Source organism: Culex pipiens, chromosome 1, assembly GCF_016801865.2.
Source record: "Culex pipiens pallens isolate TS chromosome 1, TS_CPP_V2, whole genome shotgun sequence".
Classification (NCBI taxonomy): Eukaryota; Metazoa; Arthropoda; class Insecta; order Diptera; family Culicidae; genus Culex; species Culex pipiens.
Window position 1 is genome coordinate 121,898,847 of NC_068937.1, and position 19,252 is coordinate 121,918,098.

General features: G+C 36.7%; 1 protein-coding gene across 2 annotated transcripts in view; it reads left to right on the forward strand.

Moving 5' to 3' along the window:
* Window positions 1-11,928: 11,928 nt before the first annotated feature.
* Window positions 11,929-19,252, forward strand: part of LOC120428005 (uncharacterized) — a 53,350-nt gene continuing 46,026 nt past the window's right edge. Inside the window, exon 1 of one of the 2 annotated variants that reach the window (XM_039592974.2) lies at window positions 11,929-12,770. In XM_039592974.2, the coding sequence (XP_039448908.1) occupies window positions 12,725-12,770 (46 nt within the window). In that variant the 5' untranslated portion in view covers window positions 11,929-12,724. The remainder of the gene's footprint in view (window positions 12,771-19,252) is intronic. The other variant, XM_039592975.2, reaches the window with a different exon arrangement.

The window sequence follows — 19,252 nt, forward strand, 5'->3', positions numbered from 1 at the left end:
AAATCGGAAATAAAAAAAATAAGATATTTCAAGTTTAAAGAAAATGGCATTTGAGGTATTTTTATCGTTTTAAATGCAAACTTGTGCGTTGAGATTGGCCTACGTTTTGCGAAATACTGAAGTGTTTAAATTGAATATTTCTAACACAAAAAATGCTTTGACTTTTGTTAAATTTCTAGCAAAAATTTTTTTTCAGCCTAAAAATGTTGGTTTTTTAACACTGGAACGCCCAACGCATGTCCAACTTACACGGACGCCCAAGCCTCCCAAAAAAGGTGGAACGGTAACTTCAACTCGCTGGTTCTCGGGCAATAATCAACCAATCGGGACCATTCTTGTTTCCAGTGATTTGTAAGAATGTCTAGATGATCCTAAAATTTTGCAGAACTTGATTTGAACAAATCTGTAATTTCTGCGACCGAAAACATCGTTCCACCTTTTTTAAAACGACTGCCTCCGCGGAATTTTCGGCGATTTTTTTTTGTACGCGAAAAAAAAAGTTGGAACGATGTTTTTGATCGCAAAAATTACAGATTTGATCAAACTAAGTTCTGCAAAGTTCTAGAATCATCTAGACATTCTAATAAATCACTGGAAAGAAGAATCATCTTGATAGGTTGAGTTATGCCCGAGAACCATTGAGTTGAAGTTACCGTTCCAACTTTTTTGGAGCCTTGGGCGTTGGAATGTTAAGAGCGCATAAATTGCTCTAAATATATTATATTCCTGGATTGATATATATATTTAAAAAAAAACTGGTTTGCTATGCTGCTTGTATTCAAATGCTTGTAGCAAAAGTGGAAAAGTAAAATTTGGGTGTCTTCGACAAAGTTGCATAGATTGGCATGCCCACCAACTTTTTAGTCGTAAAAGTAAAATATTATACAATTTCTTGAAAATTTTGATTTGCAGAAACACCATTATCGCGGACCCATTAGAATTTAAACCAAAGCAAAATCCCAACTCCAAAAACAGCAATATTTTTTGGGAAAACACAAAGTTCCACTTAATTTTGCTACTAGGGACAATAATTTGAAGAATGTTTGTAACATTTTCCTTGAAAATTTTTGTTTTGTTAAGTTTTAATGGAATGGATAAAGTTGCTTATCTTTCACATACATTTTTTATTTATTTCATGGATTCCATGTGTTGGGCTATCCAGTGTAGTTTCGCCTAAATTTTCACATTTGCACAAACGGTTCTAAAAGCTTTGAGTGTAGAGGGTGACTATTCTCAAGATTTTCAATTTCCCGGGAATCGAGAGTTGAATTTGGAAATTTCCCGGGAATTCCCGGGACCCGGTAGTGTTTATAACTATGCCAATAGTGCCAGTAATGTATAAAGAAAAGTTATAAATGTGTTTCTTTTCAATGAATTCAGTTACGATTTATTCATACTTATTCAATGAAACGTTAATTAGTAGCCTCATTATTTTTGGGAACTATGATCTACCTCTTGATTTTTTTTTCTGAATCTGCAATACAACTTGTTGTATGAACTTGTTATTAGATTTTTGTGAAATAAAAAAATTGCTAAAATATAATTTCCCAGTATCGGGATTTTTACAATATGATAAATAGCGACTCAAAACAACAATTTAAAGATGTTTTTTTTTCTTTTTTAAGGTCCACTGTAAATATTCATTGAAGAAATAGTAATCAGGAAAACCCGAATGTTCACATTTGGCGGACTTTACAAAGATTTTTTTTCTAAAATATAATTTAATATTGAGGTTTAAGCGAAACACAAAATTACTCCATGACATCAAAAAAGGAAATTACCTTGATACAGCGAAATTAAATTAATAAGAATTTAAAAAAAATAGATTATAAGGATTGCTATGCTTGAAAGAGGATATGGAAATTATACTTATCTTGAAAAGGCTTTTCCCTCTTAGAAATAATAAACAAAAATATAAAAAAAATAGACTTTCTTCTTGTGGCTAACTGCTAAGTATGCTTTAAGGTAAATTTTGGGGTCCACATTATTATAAGTTCTCCCAATTATAGATATTGGAAAGTTAAAATTTACACTTTCTGAATTAGAAGATAAGAGAAGCATTGGTTCATTCGAACTCGAAAATCTTACATTGAACATCCAATGTTCTAAACAATTTCGAATTTTCAAATGTTTTTTTCTGATTAGTTTATATAATTTTGCTTCGACCAAATTCCCGGGAATCGAGAGGTCCAAAAATGGTCGATTTCCCGGGAATTCCCGCTCGTCACCCTCTATTTGAGTGTAATGGTTTTAATACAAAATTTTAAGAAACTTTAGATGACGAAAAATAAACACAAAAAAATTTCAATGTGTTAAAAAGGTAAAAACTAATTGCCTTTGTTTGAAGCTATGAATTTTCAAAAAACAAATGTTTAGGAATTTTATATCAATCAAAAAACACAGTCACAGAGAAGAGAAATATTGTTTTCAAAAATAAATTAAAAAAAAAAATAATCTCAAAAGGAATCCATCCAAAAACAAGTTTCAAAAGGATTCCATTTTCTAATCAGAAAACTATTTTTGCAGGAATTCAGGAAAATTGTTTGTTGATACCATGAAATTTAAGCTAGGTCAGATCAAATTCTGCTTAAGAAGATAAAACAACACTCTGCTATTTTCAGTCAACATTAATCCTAAAGCAACTTTTCGTTACAACCTATCTGTGTTGGAAACAAATAGTATATCTTTTAATCGATTGAAATGGTTTAAAAATAATAAAACATTCATTTGAATATTCTTCAAAGAATTAAAATGTGGTTGATTTTTTTAGCTGTTATATTTATTTCATCAATTACCACTATATTATTAAAACTCTTTGAAGCAATCGCTAAAAATTTAAGTAAACATATCAAAATGATGAAAAATTTAAAGGGGCGCCAAATTGATGCTTCGCCAAGAGCGCCGTGGACCCAAGGTACGGCTCTGATTAGGGCAAATCTCAATGGAAAAGCAACCAATATTTTTTTAGATTTAGTTGAAGTTGGGACAACGGCCAAGCAAATTTTTAAAAAATTGATGAAGGTTCTTAAATTACATGGATTTTGTGAAAAATTTTTGAAGAAAAATTGGATAGCTTTTGGGTCAGACGGAGCCAGTGTAATGACTGGTAAGATTTCGGGTATTGGCCGACTCATAAATAGTCTTTTTCCGAAAGTAATTCATTGGCACTGCCTTAATCATAGATTAGAACTTGCGATTTTCGATTCAACCAACCAGTTTCCTCAATTTAAATTATTAAGATCTACTTTCGATAACCTTTACTCTTACTTCCATCGATCTTCGGCTCGTACAAAAAAGTTGCAAAATTTGTGCGAGGAGCTTGGGTTAGATTACTTGACACCTGCGAGAGTTCTGAGTACTCGTTGGGCTCCCAGTTCAGTTAACGCTCTTAAAGCGCTTCATGCTAATTACGCAGCGTACATTAAATATTTTTCGGACGAACAAGGAGAAGAGGAAGATCAACTTTTTAAGACTTTAACATCACTTGAATTTATTGAAAACTGTGCAATATTGCATGACGTTTTGGATTGTGTATCAGTTCTATCATTGATATTACAAAAGGAAACCGTAAACATATATGAAGCAGCTTCTTCCATAGATAATTGTATAGCACAATTGCAACGTTTAGTTATGCAGCCAGGTCAACATGAAAAGGCCATTTCAGGACTTAGGAAAAAGCGGGAAATTGGTGGTCATCCATTAACTTTGATTAAATCCGGAATAGTTAAGCGCACTGAGTTTATAAACAAAATGATTCAAACTTTAGAGAAGCGTACTGAAGGTACCATCGATGCAGGGAAAAATTCATCTGGAGCAGGTCTAAAATCTATTTTGCTGGAGGGGGCTCGTATCCTTTTCCACTACACTGAAAATGGAAATAATGTTAATAATATTGAAAAACTGTGTGAACTGTTAAATTTGGAGAATATTCCAACAATTATTAATAATTTTATGATGTTCGAGAAGTCGAGGGATGTTAAATATATCGAGACATTAAAGAATATCCTCCAAATACTTCCAGTTAGCAACGCAGAGTGTGAGAGAGGATTTAGTCACATGAATCTTATATTAACCAAGCATCGCGCTGCTTTAAAATTAGAGACAACTTCTAGTCTTATGTTTATTGCCATAAATGGACCAAGTAGTTTAAACAACGCGGACAGCTTTGCTAAAACGTGGGTGCTTTATCATCAGTCCGCAACTGACGCACGGCGAAGGGAACGATCTAGTTGTATCGAAAGCCCGCAGCCAACGCACACCTTTTTTTGATTAGGCTTTTTTGATTAGGCTTTTTTTGATTAGTATTTCTCACTGATAGTTTAGCTTTGATTTTTTTCGTAATCGTACTGTTCAATTTATAATTTATTTATTACAATCTTGAACAAAATGATAATTTTCTAGCTGAATCCTCTCACCTGTATGCAGGAGTTGTAGTTTAAGTAACTGTATATTTATATGTAATAAAGTAAGCTACATGAGAATCATTATGGAGTTTCTTATAACAAACACAAAAGACTTGCTGGCCACCCCCCCCCCCCCCCCCCCCCCCGCTCGCATTGCAGCGCCCCAACTGCTTTGCAGGTGGCGCCCCTACCGACACATCCAAGCGCCCTCGTTTTTCATTCAGCGACTAACCAAATCAAATCCGCTCAGCTCAGCCCTGTCCGTATTGAACTGATTCGCGTTCGAACAAAACCGTCGAAATTTTTTATACATATGGATATGAATTTTGGGAACTTGATTTTTTGTGAAAAAAGTTAATTTACAAATCGGCTTAATTTTATATCAGTCTACCTGTTTTTTAACAGTCCTCATCAATACCTCAAACTTCGCCCAAACATAAATTCGATCATACAATTCCTTCAAAAGATACAGATTTTCGAATATTTGGCTTCACAATGGCTTCTTTGGCCAATTTCGTAGAGAATTGATTCCTTTCAGTTATTTTGGATTCGAAAAATACTTTAAATTCCCTTAAAATAACATGTTTCAAAACAAAAATTACAGTTAAGTAACGAAAAAGGGCAGCGGTTTAATTTTTTTTTTTCAACATTCGTTGTGATTACGTTTTCGGTCCAAATTGAGTTAAGAACGCTTTCAAAGATCCCCAAAATTCAATCCTTAGATATTTAACAAAATCCGAAAAACCTCCGTGCATTGTTGTCACGCTTCACATGAAAGAAGTTTCAATTTGATCGTGCTATCTTGACACACCATGCAAATTGCTGTAAGTGCAACAACTGTCAGAACGCGTTTGACACACGTACATGCCCGACTTTTGAAAACATTTTGAATTATAACTCGGGCATCCCGGCAATCACATTCATGGGACCAAATGCACAGAATGGTTCACCAAACAAAACGTGTTTGTTACTGTTTACATTGCGTGCTCTAGTTTTTGTTTATTCAACATTAAAACGCGTTTTTTCTCGGAACGTCAAAAAGTGACGTGCGACAAGATTGCACGACAACGTCGATCTGATTTATGTTTAAATTAATTAAAAACGTCACTAAACCCACATTTAGGTGGTTGGTGCTTTCCTTTGAATTATATAGAAATTTCGAATGAAAAAGAAATTTCTTCATTTTAAAAAAACTGCAGACTTTTTGTCGAGAAAATACAGATATCGCCTTTTATAAAATAGCAACCTGGACTGGTCTGAAATCCCGAAAATCTGTGACGTAATATTTGAACAAACCCTAAGTACAAATAGGTACTAGGTGGCCAATGGAGCATTTCCATTGCAATGGGTATTCCATTTAAAAAGCTCATTTTTTGAGTGATTTTATAACCTTTCTCCAGTGAGGAAGGCAAAATCGGTTTGCTGCAAATCGATTTAGATCTCGAAATGGCTGAAGTGCACTTTGCAACAGGCCTTCTCTCTTAAGGGGTTACATACATGTAAATCGTCAAAAATGTCAGAGGTTGGTATGAGCACACATTTAAACTTTTTTTAAATCTTTTTGCAGGAGATTAAAAAATACATTTTCATCTATTAAAAAAATAAATATGAAGACATTTGGGTGTACCATTGCCGAGATATAGCTATTTTAAGTAAGCAGTTTTAAAAAACGATATCTCAACACTGCTTTGACCAAATTTGCTCAAAATTTTGGTGAATGACAATGGCCGATTTTCAAAAACTAAATTTAAAAAAAATAATATAAAAAATCGTCAGTATTTGATTTTTGTATTTTTTTAAAAAGCAAAGTTTCAAAAGCGGGCTTCGTCATGCACACGGGATATGTCTTGGGAGTCTTCATCCCAAATTTCAGCCAATTTGGTCCATCCCATCTCGAGATATCGTGGCTCCCGTAAATCAACTCGGTTGTTGTTGTTGTTCATTTATTTATTTATGGCAGCTTTAACCAACGTGGTCATTCGCTGCCCCAAATCAACTCGGTGTTTAGAGAAAAACGTTCACAAAGTTTGACAGTTCGCTTTGCGCATGGCAAAATAGTGAACTTAAATCGTCTCTAACTCAGTTCAGTCACGAAATATCTTCATGAAACTTTCAGGAGTCATTGAAAATCATCTTTTTAGTGAATTTAGTGTACTTTCTTTAACATGAAATTTTATGATTTTCTACATGTATGTAACCCCTTAAATAGGTAGCTTATTTAAAAAATATAGCTTTCTTGTCTCTTGAGCACTTCTTTTACATTATTGTTGATATGGTCCATGGAAAAACAAACCGTGCGTGGGACGCACTGCTGCCTTTCAAGACATTTGCACTTTTAAATTTTTGCCTTTTGAGATTCTGACTTTTGAGTTTCAGTAGGAGACCAGTTTTATGGGGCAGCATGGTATCTCATTACACATGTAAAGTACCATGCGCTAATCGAAGGAAAAACTTCATCCGTACGTTTTCAAGCCAGTGTGAAGCAAAAAAAGAATATTTCCACGCTATCGCAGCAGAACAGCCACAAAACTTCGCCCCAAAACAGCTCGTTCATCAAACTCTTCCCGTCGAGACCAAAACATTCTTTTCATGCAAATTTTCTGTTTCAGCTGCTGTGGCTGTGGCATGACGTCGAAGAAAACATTCATTAAAGCTCCTTTTTGTTGTGTGCTCATGTTAGCTTCTGAAGAGCAGCCGGCTGCCATCGTCCAAATCCATGCCAACGTTAAATAAAGCCATAGACTAGTGTCGAAGGTTGAACGCAGCTGGATGCCACGGTGGTCAGACGATTGGCAACGTGGCGTGACACTCCAGTGTGAGCATCCAATTTATGTCGGACTTCGGGCATGTGGTGTTGTAATTTCCTCGGGGTATTACAATTGGTGTCCATGACAGTCAGTTCGATATGTTTGATTGGGAGGAAAAAGTTCTCAAATTAAATACACGTACAGAAACGCCCGAATAAAACTGTTGTTCATTGTTTCACAGAGCAAACGCATGTTCGCGTCGAAACCTTTTAATCAAAGTGAGGTCAGAATAATTACAGCGGCTAAAAATAAACTTCTGAACCTTATTGTGATTCATTCCTTTCCTCAACAGAAATGGGAAGCTGTAGAGTTTGCAGATCGTTCAGCTCGAGATGGGTGAAAAGTTTTTACGTCCCTTTTCAGAATTAAATGGCTATCTCGGCAAAGTGAAAAGTGTCATCAGATGATTGGAAATGCTTTGAACGAAACATTTGAATAAAACACGATAGTTACGACGCCTTTGAGGTCGCATCAAGTGGACTGTCTAGTGGGGAAGGATCGATGAAATTGAATGCTCACAAATTGACCCACACCTGAGAATATTTACATATAATACCCTGATACGCACAGGGAAATCGAAGGGAGGGGGGGGGGGATCGATAGTTAATTGCGCAAAACTAATTAAGGGATAAAAAAAATTTGTTTTATTAAAATACATAGCAGGTCTGTCGAGACGCAGTCGGGGTTGTTACTGGAGTCAGTGGAGTCGGGTATTTTTGAAAAACATTACACCCTTTTTTTCAATGAACAAATGAACACCATTTGCTTTTTAATGTGCGCGCGAGAGGTAAGATAGTAGGGGAAGGTAGGGAAACTGTCCATACAAAAAAAAAAACTTTTTAGTATGGAGCGTGGACAATCGCCATACATATATACAAAAAAAAAACATATATGCTTTGCGAGAAATTTCACGTAAGATAGGAAAAAGTAAAAAACATGATTATTGGAAAATAAAATCTGGAATTCAAACGAAATGAACATTTAAGCGATGACCACACTTTCTGGAGCACCAAAAGTTTCGACTCAAAAACATCCGAAATGGGACAACAGTATTATCCATGTTAGCGCACAATATTTTGATTTTTCTAGTTGGTTTCGGATAGAACAGACTCAGACCAACAAAATGTGTACATCCATTTCCAAATTTAAAACCTTTAAGTGCTCTAAACACTGCTGTCCCTGTTCAGACTGCAGTCCCGATTCACCCCAGATGACGGTACTAACAGTTCAATAGGACGAATCTGCGATTGTAAACAAGCAGTCTATCCCCCTCTTACTTGACGTGAACTGTCACTTGGGCAAAAGGGAAAGACTGCTTGCTTACAATCGATTTGCCAAATGTACACGCGGTAGTTGGTCAAAATCTGACAAAGTCAAACAAAAAAGTGACGAACTGCCACTTTTTACTCGGCGCTCACGCACAGTATCAAAACAAACGTCTGCTATTGTGTGTGAATTCCGTGTAAAAAGGCTGTCATACTGAAAAATAACAGTTGGTGTGAACTTCGAGTAAAAAGGGTTTCAAACTAAAAAGTAACTCGGTTCGTATGACCACAGTTGGTGTCAAACCATTGGGGTTTCAGTGTAGTGATTTGTGCTATAGCCTCAAAAGGAATTACTGAACGAAAATCTTAATATCAGTCGCAAGGTAGCTGCCAAACATACAAGTCGCATTCTCAGTTTGTGTGCCGCTCTTTACTTTACTCACAGAGGAGAGGCTATAAAATCACTCGGAAAATGAACTTTTTAATTTGACCTCCAAGACCCACCTTCATTTTCTGGTTTTATCCCTTATCCCCGAATCCCACTTTCCCGAATCCCATATCCCCGAAAATCATTTCCCCGAAAATTCCACATCCCCGAGATTCATTTCCCCGAAAGTGCCGCTTCCCCGAAAATCATTTTCCCGAAAATTCCACTTCCCCGAAAATCATTTTCCCGAAAATTCCATATCCCCGAATGTCATTTACCTGAATGGCCATTTTACCGAACTGTCGTTTTCCCGAATTTACAAACGGTATCCACGTGGTTAGAATTCTGGACTGTTTGGTTTCTTTGGTTGACCATTCTGTGCTCTGTCCTGAACTTTGGTTGAATTTGGTTGCCGAGGTCCCGAGTTATATTTAGGGACCATCCAAAAACCACGTGGAAACTTTGGGGGGGGGGGGCGTATGGCGATTGTCCCTTACAAAAGTGTTTTTTTGTATGGACAATTGTCCACGAGGATTTCCAAAAAAGTGTCCACGTGGTTTGTGGATAGTCCCTTACAAATGTTTACGGTAGTCGAGATCTTACTTGTGTCAAACGCATTCTGACCTGGAATCCCTTTGACCAATTGTCGCACTTACATCAATTTTCCGGGTTAGTCAAGTTAACACGAGACAAAAATTTTCAGTTTTGATTGAATATCTCAGGATTTAAATAGAATTTTGGGGATCTGTAAAGGTAAAAAAATGAGGCATTGTCAGCTGCACAGCGTTCTTAACTCAATTTGGCTCACAATCGTCGTATGACAAGCGTGCACGACAGCGACGAAATGTCAAAAATAGGCAACTGTATTAAGCGGCTACTCTGCTCAAGATGTACTCATTCTCTACATCATTTGTCATAGTCGGAGTTTTTGTTGGATTCACTGGAGTCAATTTTTTTAAAGGCAGTTGGAGTAACTAAAACATCCGGAGTTCGAATTCTTTAACTCCGCAAACTTGGAAAATATTCAAAATTTAAGTGAATCTGGAATAAAATGCTCGAAAAAAACTCGGAATTTTTGAACGTTTAATTGTGCATGATATCTCATTGATCGCTACTACCCCGAACCCGGTCAGGCAAGTATGCCCGTTGCCCAGAACCGCGCGCGCGGTTCTGGGCAACGGGCATGCCCGCTTGACCGGGTTCGGGGAAATAGCCGTTCGGGGATATGGTCGTTCGGGAAAATGATTTTCAGGGATGTGGAAAATTAGGGGAAGTGGCCATTCGGAGATGTGACGGTTCGGGGAAATGGATTGTTCGGGGAAATGATTTTCGGGTAAATGACATTTCGGGAAAGTGTCTTTTCGGAGATGTGGCATTCGGGGAAATGTCCTTTCGGGAATGTGGGTTTCGGGGAAATGCCATAGATTCCATTTTCTCGGCTTTGGCTGAATGAATCTTGTCCGGTTGTGGTCCACTTGGTTCACTTTCAGGTCCTACAGCTTGGTAGGGGAGGTGGGGGTAAGACGGCCAGGCGGGGTAAGACGGCCATGCGCTTGTTTTACTACTAAACATAATAAAAGTTACCCAAATATCTAACGATATTGTACCTTAGGCTAAATAAGTTACTTTGAGCCACATTTTGCAAAACAAAAAAGTGATTTGTTAACAAAATTTTGATAATTAAGAAAAAATTGCCGTAATCACCAGTGTGACGTTATATTTATCATTTGAAAAAAGTGCTATGTTTATTAATTGTTTATTTTACAAAAAGTCTGTAGGTGGTTTGATTTTTTGTATTCTTAACTTATTTTTATATTAGGGTTGAATCACTCTAGAAATGAGAGGAAGGCACCAACCACCTAAAGGTGAATAAAGTAACGTTTTTCCTTATGCAATAGATGAAAAATAGTCGTGTTGTAGTTTGCCGACTCAGCAATGGCCTCGTTCATCATCGAGAAACCTCTGATATATCAGAGTTGCAAAATCCCAATTTACCTGGACAAACACGCAACGGAAGTTCGTGTGCATGACCTACCGTTAGGCATAAGCAATGAAGACGTAGTCAAAGTGATGAGTAAATACGCCGTAATTTTGGCATCACCAACGACCGCTGGATTAACTTCTTCCCAGGAATCCCAAATGGAGTTCGGATCCTGCGGATGTTGCTGAAACAGCCAACGCCGAAATCAATCACAAATTTTTTGAAATGCATTTTAAAGCACTTTTAGTTTATTTGAAGTTCGATTATCCGAAGAATTGTATGGAACTTAGGATAGTCGCAGTACTCGAGTTGCATTTTAGTCTATTTTAGTCAAATTTGAAATGATTAATCTGCCCATGTTCACATAAATGTCCCATATGCAAAAACAGCAAGCTGAGAAAAACGCATTTGAAGTTTGTCCCATACATAAGGCTACGTGTTAAGTTTTCGCTAAAAACTGGATTTCCTCCTGATTTCTAGAACAAAGTACTGGATGTTATAGGTTTTTTCGAAAGAGCACACAATTTTGAACCAAACTGCATCAATAACTCGAAATCGATGAAAATGCATTTGGGACATTTATGCGATCAGGGGCAGTAATGTCTATTAAACAGCTAAATGCGTGTTTTGAATATTTCATCATCGCCGATTTTCAGTCATCTTGAATTTAAAAATTCTAAATCCTCACCCCCTCCGACGAAATCATTTATTCGATCAAAAAATTTATTCCCGAGATACAGATTTTCTAATATTAACATATCACTTTTGTATTGATGGACTTATGAGGTTCTTTGTTCATGGGGAAGCCCATTGGAAAGTTTTTGTTATACATATAAAAAAAACTAAAAGAAAATAAAATGCCATGAAATCGATTGATTAGACAAGGAATTGCTTTTATTGTAATTTAATTCAAAAAAAAAATATTAAATTAAAATAAAATATCAGTTTCTATTGCATTCCCATTCCCCCTTAAGGAAGGCAAAATTTATCCTCAGAACAGAAGGAAACATCTCACCGATTGAAAAGCGCTGCTCTAGCGAATATTTACACCGAGCGTGGGCTGGATAATCACTTCGTCCTGAACTGTAGCGTCTTCCTATATATTGATAACATAAAACATACATAAAACAACATTGACAGTGAATGATCAAATTTGGGAATGCTCTTACAGCCCAGCAACAGTTAGTGGCACGTGCTAGCAACTGTGTGTAAACAAAAACACTCATTTCCTGTCGGGCACTCGATACGAGGCCGAAACGGTGCGCATGTCCTGTACCAGCCTCGGTCCAGAACTCACTCCCGAAGGCGCCGCAGCATCCGCCGTCATAAGAGGCTACCGGCATCGTCGCACCGTTCAGTCCTCCGGTGACAGCCAACAGGAACAGACGCGCGCGTCCTTCCGCCAAACTGCTCGTTTCGTCTGTTTTGAATCGCTGACATCGTTAATAATTTTGGTTTTTTTTTTTCATTGCCGGTGACGTTGCTGTTGTTGCGGTGCGAATCTGGCAGATTGTGTTCAATCACTTCTGTGGTTAGCTATTTGTATCACATGTGAAGCTGAGTAACGAATTTGCCTGAAGTTATGCTGCTGATGTGACAAATTGAAGTACCTAATCATTTGATGGAAGTGGCTTAGAAGTGTGCCAATCTTGGCAGTATTTGTTTCCCAAGAGGTAGAAGATCAACGGCAAACAATGGGATGTAGTCTTCAATGAAGAAGTTTTTCTTCGAGGAGAAAAGTTTGAATGAATAGTACACAAAAGTAGCGCGAATAATTGAACAGAGAAAAAGAACGTCCCCCACGTGACAAGTGACGACCGAGTACGGCTGAAAACTTCAAGATGCTTGCTATTCTATGGATTACGTTGGCTATCGTGGAGACTGGCGGTAAGTGGCTGGAAGCAGTGATTGTTCCTGTTGACAATAAGGAACAAAATTTTTGCGCATCAAAAATGAAAAAGAAATATATACTAATTTATTTATACTAATGGGGACTCTTGGTACTGAAGGCATAAATGGCAAAGGAAGCGCGCGGTCGTAAAAAAAAATCGTAGTGAAAAGTGATTTTTTTGTGCTTTTTGTTTTGCATTTTTGTCGTGAATTGTGTGTGTCGATTGCGGGCGGTGAGGCAACGCAGTTGCTTGACAGGATCGATCGTGTTTTTAGGTGTCCTTTTTCTTACTAGCAATGATAATGTCAGTCCTTCCTTTATTATCGGAGGGCACGCCGCCGGTTGAGATTGTCGTAGTAATTGTGTTCCAAAGTAACAAGGTGTAATTGTGTTTCCTGCTTCAGTTGATTGCAGGCGGCATTTTTTTTTTTTGTTTAAACATCAAATTCGAGTTCTGCAACCCCATTTTAGTCAAATTTGAATAGTTGATTGCCTATTAAATAATAGAATGATTTTTTTTTTCAATATTTCCAAACCGCCATGTTGGCCGCCATCTTGGATTTAAAAGTTTTAAATCACTTTAAAATTGTTTAGGGGTCATACTTAAGCTCCACAATAAAATTAGGCATCGACAATATTTTTTTTTTCGTGATTCATTTATCCGAAGTGAAATTTGTCCGAGGCCTTCGGATAATCGAGTCTGGACTGTATTGATTGATGCATACAAAATGGGGGCTGTCCATACACAAGTGCTATGAATATTTTCGAAAATCTGTACATTGAGATGGCATGTTCTGATCACAAATCTTTGGCAATGTTTATGATAAGGTTTTCCTAAAAAAACTTTTTTTTTCAAATTGTTGGCCAAGCTATGATTCTAAAAAACTGAACAAAACGCAGAAAATATTCAAAAAAATAAATATTTAAATGAGAACAATCGCTTTTTTGATATTTTTTTCTTTAAATTTTTGTCTCAAATTTGGAAAATAAAGAAAGGCACTACCATCTCTTAAAAAAATTAAAAGGTTGGTAAAAGATTCTAAAGTTTCATTATTTAACATTATTTTTTCGACCTGTCTTTTAGATTTGCCAAAAATTAAACTTAAGAAAAAATGTTTTTATTGCAAATGTTACTTAATAAGGTACCTATTTTTTTTTTTGATATTATCTTGGAAAATATAGATCTCAATTTCAATGTTACAAAAAAATGTGTGATTAAGTATTTTTTTTCTAAATTTTTCTATTTCAATTTCAAGATCAAGACTTTTCTTCAAAATTATCAAACAAAACACTCTTTCGAAATATTATCGTGGTGTTGTTTAAAAGGTTAAAACGTTCAATGTTCAAAAAAGCAGTACCGTCATCTGGGGCGAAACGGGACACATGGGGCGAATTGGAACAGCTGTTTTAGCTTTGCTACTGTACAATATTTGAATATTTTTTAATAGTTTCGAATAGAACAGACACAGAACATCTGAAAGGTCGCATCGTTTTCCAAATTTCAAGCTTTTATGTGCTCTAAAAACTGCTGTCTCTATTCATACTGTAGGCCCGATTCGCCCCAGATGACGGCAAAGATTTTTTTTTAGAGATGAAAAATATTAGATTTTTTCAATTGAAAATAGTTACAACTCGAAAACTTCATTTTATCAAAAAAAAATTGAATAAAATTTACAATATTTTCAATTCAGCAGGAAAAAATGAATCGAAGAAAAGTAGGGGCATTGTGTGGCCTACTCAGTACTTGTTTTAAAACAATTCTAGACACATGCTATAACTTTTTAACAATATTTTTCGATTTTTGAAATGTCCAATAAAATATTTTTTCACTTTTTAAGTTTTTTTGAATATCCCTGAGTCAATGTGGTTTCAAAAACACCCAAAAAAATAATCCAGATTTAGTTGAAATTCTATCAATATCCCACGAGTTACAATTACAGAACATTTAAACATATTTTTTCCCCCAAAATTAAGTTTCTCATACAAAAAAAAATCCGATATTTGGAATTTAAAAGAAACTCCTACAAGCGAAAAAATTTCATGATTAAAAACTAAGGGGTACCAGCAGCTTAAGCAAAACGAAAAGGGGTACCTCGCCAAGAAAGGTTGAGAACCACTGTAGGCAATCAAATATCCAATTTTGACTAAAATGAGGTCGCAAAACTCGAATTTGATGTTGAAAATAACAAAATTGAAAAATAATAAAATCCGCATGCTTAATCGAGTCTGTCCTTGCCTAAATAACGATTTGTTGCTGTGAAAATAGAAATAAAAAAAATGAAATTTGAACGATGGAAGGTTGAATATATTACCTCTTTTATGATGTAATATCACGTAAATAAAGCAGCTCTGATTCGATTATCACTTCTGAAAATAGAATTTGGTAATTGATTAGGCAGTCAACCATTCAAATTTTATCAAAATTGGGTCGCAGAACTCAATTGTTTTGTGTATGAAAAGTAAAAAAAACGAGCAAAAATTTGTCATTATAAGATTACCCGAAGTTCAAACCTTAGGTTAATCGAATCTTCGAAATATCGAGTGGAAAAAAAATGGAATTACACATTTCAAGAGGTAAAAATAACGAAAATTTGTAAAATTACATCTGTACATCTTTCTGAAACAAATACTTCGTGAATTTCTTTGCCTACTCCGTCCGTCGACCCGAGTCACAAACGAATATGTTCAGAGAGGAGAGAATCTAACAAAATACCAGCGAGGCGCTCACTTGGCCTGCACTACCACAGTTTGCCGTCAATTTATATTTGGCATGGTGGAAATTGCTGTCAAATGTGTCTTTGATGTTGTGTTATCAACAAAATTGCAAAACATTTTTGATAACATTGATAACAAATGATCAAAACAAAGTCGATCGCCGACTATTTCGAGTCAGCTTCGAGCAATAGAACGAAATCGGTCTCTCTGAGCCATTCGCTGTACTACCCGATTGTAGTGAGAGGGAGACCAAAGAGAGAGTATTCAGTAGCGATTGATGTGGAGTAACAAACGATAGAAAATAGTCAGAGCAGTTTTTCGTCGCGTTCGATTTGTGAATGCGAGTAAATGAGTCTTTTTGGAGCAATCAGGACCGTTGGAAGGCACCAAATCGATCAGAAGTTCCTCCAATAGAAAGCTACAGATTTTTGAATAATCACGTTCCATTTTGGTATGGAAGCTGCCAACCTATTGAACCATTGGCATTGACACAAAATTACTTTTTTAAGCATAGGAAAGGCCCCCACAAGTTTGAGCAAATCAAAAAAAATGAAACTGCTGGAATTCGTGTTGAATTGCTCTGGCATTTTTATCACTGGCCAAGCACTGGAAGTTGGCGTTAGGGTAGTGGGTCACTATTGCTAATACCAACGACTTGAAGTGTCTTTCTCTAATCTACAAGGATTTGTTGCAATAGATTTTTTTTTTGTTTTTAACTTGGTTTCAGCAGTTTTATGCCAGCTCCAGTTACTCGTAAAATTAAGGAGCATTTTCCTCATCCCTTAATCCTTAACTATCATGTGGATTTTGTGCGTAACTTTACCTTATACCAGCTCAACCATCCCTCACTTCGAGCCGGCACTTCATTTGAAGGCGTTGATGACGTTGAGTGGGTGTCATATTTACCAAAACGAAACAATATTCATCACAGTATGTGTCTACTCTGACCATCAACCATTTTCCGGTTACTGGGAGAGAGGGAGGGATTGGGAATTCTTTAATCATAGCGAATCGTTGAGATCTTTAATGCAATTGTGTGTAATTGGAAACGGGCCCGAAGATATTTACAAATTGTAGAAATTAGATAACGTCAACTGGGGCGAATTGGGACAGCAGTTTTAACAATGTTAGAGCACAATATTTTTATTTTTCTGGTTGGTTTCGGTTAGTCCAGACTCAGACCAACAAAATGTGTACATCCATTTCCAAATTTAAAACCTTTAAGTGCTCTAAACACTGCTGTCCATATTCACACTATAGTCCCGATCCGCCTCAAATGACGGTAACAGTTTTTGTTATCGAGTGAAATTTGAAATAATTGAACTTTCTATTATTCTCAATAATTTATGAAAATATATTACAATGGTTTCTTAAGGGAATACGGGAAGGTCCTCCATATTGAATCCACGACTTAAGTTTTCAAAATCAGTTTTGAAGAAAATGCCGTAACGAAAAAGTTGTCTGTCTCTTGCAGACAAGAAAAGGTACGACAAGCGTTTTTGAAAGCAGTTTTAAGAAAAACGCCGTTTGTTAGTAAGTTCTCTGTTTCGCAGACGATAAATAAGCCATAAGCAAACCTTAAATGTAACGAACATTGTTTTAGCACATTTTTGCAAGTACTATACGGTTATGGCCTGGTAAGTGCCTTTTAGTCCATGTGCGATATTCATCATGTATCACGTTTCACCGTGGTGTGCACACTCAGATTTTTCTGCCGAACTTCGGCAGAATTCTGCCGAAATCAGAACAACTTATCGCTCGGCAGAAATATATGCCGAATCTCGGCAAAATGTGAGTCATTGTACCGAATTCTCGGCGAAAAATGACATTTAATTTGCCGAAGTTCGGCATTTTTCTGCCGAAGAAATCAGTTGTTCTGTTTTCGGCAGAATTCTGCCGAGCTCGAAAACCAAAAATGAGTGTGTGGGTTGATAGCCTGCAGATTTATTCCACAAAACAAATTTCACCAGATTGCTTCTGCACAGCTTTGTTCACTAAAGGCTGGATAAATGTCTACTGGACGTAGTTGTTTTTATGAACATATCGGATAATGAGATTATATTTACTGATTTCACTGGATTTTTTAACTTGACTATGTTTACGAATTATCAACTACAAAAATGCTTTAAATTGTCTGCACGTCCATTAAACGATTGTTTACGCACCATACAAACAAGTTTTTTTGTATGGACAATTGGTTTAGATTTCCAAAAAAGTTTTCACGTGGTTTATTGATGGTCCCGAATACACACAAACAAAAACTACTGTTAGGGCAAATAGTTTTGTTAGTTGAGAGAAAAGTGTGTATTGAAAAATTTCTGTAGAAAGTAGGGGAACTATACCTTTTTTCAGCCTATTTCTATTATCGGCCTATCAGCACTTTGATCATGAATTACAGCTTTCATAAAGTGTTTTTGACTGTTCCGAAGTAATAAATAGCTCAAATGAAAGTGAGCAACAACTCTCCATTGTTGATACATCTGAAAATGTTGCTTTAATAGCGGAAAACTGCAAAAGTTATGAGAATTGGTCGAACGGCTTAGACTGATTAAAATGGGTATATTTCCCCTACAACAAATGTACTAAACAGTCCGTAAAAAAATGCTCAGAGCGAGTTTCCACCAGAAGGTGCCCCAGAGCACCACCAACACCAGTGTTAATGTGATGAAACATCAACAGCTTTTTCCACGGACTGTGTTACCGTCTCACCATTCAGCAGAGATAGTTACAATTCCCTCGAACTGCTCATCAGCCTAACTGTGTAAGAGAAGAATGCCAATTCGTGATCATAAAAGACAACTAGTTCCCATTTCTTTCGAATCATGCCAGTTGAAAAGGCACGGAAAGAGTTCTAGAGTTTTTTTTTAAGCTATTGTGTTTCATATGGGTAATTCTCTACCAACTCACACGAAATCGGGAAAAGTTGCCCCGACCCCTCTTCGATTTGCATGAAACTTTGTCCTAATCACGAATCACGAATCCGAGGTCCATTTTTTTATATCTCGTGACGGAGGGGCGGTACGACCCCTATCATTTTTGAACATGCGAAAAAAGAGGTGTTTTTCAATAATTTGCAGTCTGAAACGGTGATGAGATAGAAATTTGATGTCAAAGGGACTTTTATGTAAAATTGGAAGCCCGATTTGATGGCGTACTCGTACAAATTTCTCTTCGTGCAGGACAAAAGGCTCGTATCAATTTATTCGTTCCTTCAGGGAATTTAAACACAAATTCGTTCGAGCATAATGCACATAGTGGTAGGGGAAAAAATCCGAACATAAGTAAACAACAGGGTTTTTAAGCAAAAAAAATACTGTTTCTGCTTTCCACTTGTCCAACTCGTGGTGATACTGTTTTGAACTTTTGGATTTTCAATAAATAAAAGTAGCTCTCAGAAATAACTTACTTTACTTTTACTGCTCGGACAATCTGCTGTCTCCAGATGCGTTGCCATCTAACTCGATTCTGGGCTGCTTATCTCCAATTCCAACTCGGAAGCCCCACACTTTCCAGATCTTCCTCCACCTGGTTCAACCACCGTGCACGTTGCGCCCCCTCTGCCGCGTTCCAATCGGCTCCGAATTAAACACCAACTTCACCGGATTGATTGTCTCGTTCGGTTGGCGCTTATCCAAACTCTTCAAACAGCTCAGGTTTGAGACGCTCGCAAATATGTTTTCCTGCAACCCATAAAAAAAGGTTAATGGCAATCCCAGTGAACGGCCCGAGCGGTTTAGGCTTTCAGGATTTTTGTGATATTTAC